Below are 4,609 nucleotides of genomic sequence, written 5' to 3' on the forward strand. Positions count from 1 at the left end.
ATGCCGGTCAGCCAGCAGATGCTGCATGGGCATTGTCAGGTGCTCCACAGGCTCGTTACTGCTCTGTATTTTTTTTGCTTCTGTAGCACGCATTTTTTCAGATGCTACCTGTGACCTGTCTCTCTCCATCACCTAGGATCCCCACCATTCTTGTTCTCAACGTGCCGGGCCTTGCTTGTCGACCATACATGCATACGACAGTGGCGGTGACGACGGTGGACACTGACTGCCCAGAGCTACACGAGCATAAAATCCGAAGCAGATTACATCCTGCGATGATCAGATACTGGGTTCCCTGTCCGTCGATCCATCTTCAGGCATCCGGTGAGGGCTGTGACAGTCTGACAGAGATCAGTTCCCGGACAGGAACGGCCGCCCAACATGTCCTTGAGGATTATTTGTCTGTTACAGATCTTTCTCGCGAAAAAAAACATTTGCAGAGTTGAAAAGCAGCTGCGATTGATGACCAGACAAGTATTTTGCGCTGCTTCCATTTCCCAACACGAAGGTAGTGGATGCTCATCAGAACACTGCAACTCTGCGAGCCATGCTCATTGCCCACCGTTGATCCCCCCCCCCCCCCCCCGTGTCGGAGTCGGAGGCTCGGAGCTGTTTCATGCGGCCACAAACTACACTTAGTCCTGGTTAGATTCTAAAATTTTACACCAAAAAACATCACATCAAATTAGATATATGCATGGAGGTACTAAATAAAATCTATTTACAAAACATTTTGTACGGATGGGTCGTAAATCGCGAGATGAATCTAATGAGTCTACTTAAGCCATGATTTGCAACATTGATGCTACAGTAACCATTCGCTAATTGTGAATTAATTAGGCTCATTAGATTCGTCTCGCGATTTACAACCCATCCATGCAAAAAGTTTTATAAATAGACTTTATTTAGTACTCCTAAATAGCAAAATTCTCTTTCAAAAAATTTACACTAAAAGATCTAAACAAACCCTTAGACTGAAGGATACGCCATTGCCAGGTTGGTTCCTTTCTGGTTCCTCCATGGTGCCTCAAAAAAATGCAATTTGTTCTCTGTCAGCCAGAATCTGCAGGAAATGGGAGACAGGGAGAGTGGGTGCCGTGTTAGTCACTCGTCAGCTACTCAGCTACGATATGATGCGTGCTTCTGTAGAATCGGTTCTCACGTTCTGGTGATCCGATCGGTCCATGAAGCTTTTGCGGTGCTGATCCGTCGATAGATCATGTAGGGACTAGCCGACTAGGGAGGGTGAGCTTTTTGAGATGCCAAAAGTCTTCAGATGCTACCTGTAACCGGTCGATCCATCAGGATGCAGGTAAAATCAGGCATGGGGTTCTGTTCTCTCTCTCTCTCTGAAAATTGTTCTCCTTCCACTCTCACCTGACTGATTTATCGACCTGATTGACACTTAATCGTTCAGAAATAGAAAAATTGCTCTGCTGCGCTCAGAAATTATTTAACTTTGCTGCACTTGTGAGATGCATGGTCAATATATATTGCTGTCCTCACCAAATAAGGCACAGTGATTACAGTTCCATAGGAGCAAAGCCACAAGCTTAGGCCCGGATAAGTGCTAATCAGTGAAAGTGCTAAACTTTAGCATTAACTTATCCAGACAAGAGTGCAAATGGGATGGGCTAAATTTTATCTAAGACTCAAAACTTTATATATGATTACTAATACTTATGTGCTAAAGTTTAACACCGAAAGACTTCAGCTCATCGCTTCAAAAAAAAAAACTTTATATCATCCAAATACATCCTCGGTAAGCACCAGCTAATCTAGCTGATTACTGAAGGTCAGGGGGTACAACTGGCAACTCTGCAAGTAGGTAAATCCACTGAAAAAGTAACGCTTGTTGCGTGTTGCGTCAGCACTAACACCTAACCAAACCTAGAACAATGTAGTACACGATCAGCACTGGCAACGACGCCAGCGTCCCGAAGATAACCCTGCAAGATGGCACCGGGGTGCAGTTCCAGTCAGTATGGCCTGATGAAGAGAGCCGAGACAGGTTCAGGCGAATAACCTCTAATTCTTGCGCACACAAGCCACTTACGCTGTGCTGAGGACGTCCGCGTGCAGGCCGTACTCCTTGGCGAAGACGAACGTGGTGATGGACTGGGGGAGTGCGGCCTGTATGATGGCGAGGCGCAGGACGTCGCCGCGGAGCCCGAGAGCCATGGCGCCGGCGGCCGTGGCCGCCGGCCCGGCCACGAACCGCAGCGCCATGCCGAGCATGGTCGGCCCGGCGCCGCAGACGATGATCTTCTCCTGCAGCGCCATGAACAGCCCTGCCACGCACCAGTGCGTACATGTCAGACGACTGCAGATTCTTTTTTTTTTGTATTATCAAGGGATTTGCTTCGCTCTCGTTACCCATGCTAAACATGGAGAGCCCAACGCCGGTCTTGGACATGACGAGCACGGAGCCCTCGATGATGCTCGGCGTCTCGATGTGCCACCTGCGTCGCGCACGGATCAAGAAACAGCTAGCCAAAACAATGAAACATGGCGGCTGCTGCTGCTGCTGTTCAAGTGCTCATGGAAAGAAAAAAAAACTTGAGGAAGCAAAACTTTTTTTTGTTCATGAGTGGCAATGACATCACTGCATGCAAACAATTGCACTTGTGCGGTCGACATTACATTGTACAATCTAGTGGCGTGTAGCAGTAGCAGAGCATTAAAATTTACAGTCCAACAGAGAGACAGAGACTAGTGGAACATTAGTTCATGAAGAGAGAATTGAAAAGAACGGCAGGGGTTACCCTAGCCTGATTTGCGCCAGACATTCTCTCAGGACCAGCCAACCTTTTCTATGCCAAAGTGGTCGCATTACTGGACTTCCATTTGTGGTAATAGGTTTTGTTATACTTTAATGTTTTCCAGTGGACGTGGACATTAAAATAAAGAGGATGATGCTAAGTCAAATCATTGTGCTTTAGCTCAAAATGAATTGTTTTTTGGTAGTATTGTTCCACTAACAAGAGAGTATTTATTAATTTGTTCTTGTTCCAATTTACTTTTGGTGTGGCATCACCTCAGAGAATAGCATTATTCGCTATATTTTCACCCGCGTTCTTGTGTAGTAGCAGCTATTTTATGACCTTTATTCGTCCATGCAAATTCAACTTTTACAAAAAAATATTATTTTACAAGCCAACTTTTGTTTGTTATTACTGTGATATAGTGTGCTGCCACAGTGAGTAATCACATAATAAATTTGCTCACGAAAAGAGCATAAAGCTACTCATAGGGGGTACCTTTAACTACTTAATTGTAGATACCACTAGTTAATTTTTAATTTTAGTACGATTTATTGTTATAGCTTAAAAAATGTTCTCACAGAGCTTTTGGTTTAATTTCGATGGAATCACGGTAGAAAATTCTCACCAATCTAGCTCACGCGTTCGCTCAAAAATGCAAATGGTGCATGGAGTAGACAAAATCATCGACCATGGTGTTCTTGGGTAAGTGATGCGAACCTGTTGGTGACGCACGCCCACGCGACGCCGAGGACGCCCGCGTAGACGTTCGGGTTCCTCGCCACCTTCATCCACACCACCCTAACCAGCGGCCGGAACGACCGCGCCGCCGTCTCGCCGCGGTCGCCGCTTTCCTCCAAGTCGCCCGCAGCTCCCTCCGCCGCGGCCGGCTTCCCGGCACCCCACGCGCGCCTGGCCTCGAACGCCAGCAGCAGGGCCGGGAAGTACACGATGATCTGCACCACGGAGATCTGCACGATGAGGTCGCGCGCCCACTTGCCGTACATGGCGTCCAGCAGCGGCACGCCCACGACGAGGGTGTTGTTGAGCGCGGCCAGCGAGAACCCCGTGATGCACCACGACAAGGCCCGGTCCTTGCTTTTGCTCTTGTCGCCGCCCGCGGCGGCGGCGGCCCAGGCGGCGAGGGCAAGCACGACGGCGAGCTTGGACAGCGCGTCGGCGGCCAGGACGCGGTAGCTGAGCGCGAAGGGGTCGATGCGCGCGGCGAAGTCGAAGGCGAAGAAGGGCACGGAGAAGTATGCCACGAGACGGTTCACGGCGTCGCACTGGTCCGGCGTGAAGAGCTTCCACCACCGCACGGAGCCGTAGCCGAGCCCCAGCGCGAAGTAGAGCGGCGCCATGGCCGCCACCACCTTGTACACGTCGCCCCTACCTATCATCTCCTATTCTCCTCCTCCTGGTGTGCTCGGGAATCCCCTCGCCGGCCCGGCGCTTCTTTTTTCCCCCTTTGTTGACGTTCGTGCGCTACGCACTGCTTGATCGTTCGTCCGTGTCAGGTGCCGCCGCCGTTCAGTCCTTTTATAAGGGGGGAGAGAGAGAGAGGGAGGGAGGGAGGGGGAGAGAGATGCAAAAGGCGACAAGCTTGGAGTGGCCGGAATCAACCTAGAAAGCGAATCAAGTTCACTACTAGAAACTTTGAGGTACACAATTCTCCACTTGTTACGGGGTTTAAGAGGATTATGTGAGAGGTAAAAACATGTTAAATCGCGGTAACTTTTTTCACCTTGGGACACGAAATGATGCCCGGTGTGTGGAGTGTGTGGTTGATTAAATGAGGATGGGACGGAGTCATATATATGCTCCTGAATGACATGCAAACGGCCGGG

At 49.3% G+C, this 4,609-nt stretch overlaps 1 protein-coding gene across 1 annotated transcript; it reads right to left on the reverse strand.

Annotated features, from left to right (window-relative positions):
• Positions 1-1,722: 1,722 nt before the first annotated feature.
• LOC120661168 (probable auxin efflux carrier component 5b) lies at positions 1,723-4,258 on the reverse strand. The gene is made up of 4 exons (XM_039939900.1): positions 3,483-4,258; positions 2,377-2,462; positions 2,057-2,291; positions 1,723-1,949 (listed from the first exon to the last, which is right to left on the reverse strand). The coding sequence occupies exons 1-4, from the start codon at positions 4,160-4,162 to the stop codon at positions 1,874-1,876; spliced, it is 1,077 nt and encodes a 358-aa protein (XP_039795834.1). The 5' UTR covers positions 4,163-4,258; the 3' UTR covers positions 1,723-1,873.
• Between the last annotated feature and the right edge of the window lie 351 nt (positions 4,259-4,609).

This window comes from Panicum virgatum, chromosome 2N (genome assembly GCF_016808335.1).
Source record: "Panicum virgatum strain AP13 chromosome 2N, P.virgatum_v5, whole genome shotgun sequence".
NCBI classification, from domain to species: Eukaryota; Viridiplantae; Streptophyta; class Magnoliopsida; order Poales; family Poaceae; genus Panicum; species Panicum virgatum.

Coding starts and splice junctions, on each gene's coding strand:
- LOC120661168 (XM_039939900.1), bottom strand. CDS start 4,162: ATGATAGGTAGGGGCGACGTGTACAAGGTGGTGGCGGCCATGGCGCCG. Junction 2,463..3,482: donor TGGGCGTGCGTCACCAACAG/GTTCGCATCACT, acceptor TGCGCGACGCAG/GTGGCACATCGAGACGCCGA. Junction 2,292..2,376: donor GCTCTCCATGTTTAGCATGG/GTAACGAGAGCG, acceptor GGTGCGTGGCAG/GGCTGTTCATGGCGCTGCAG.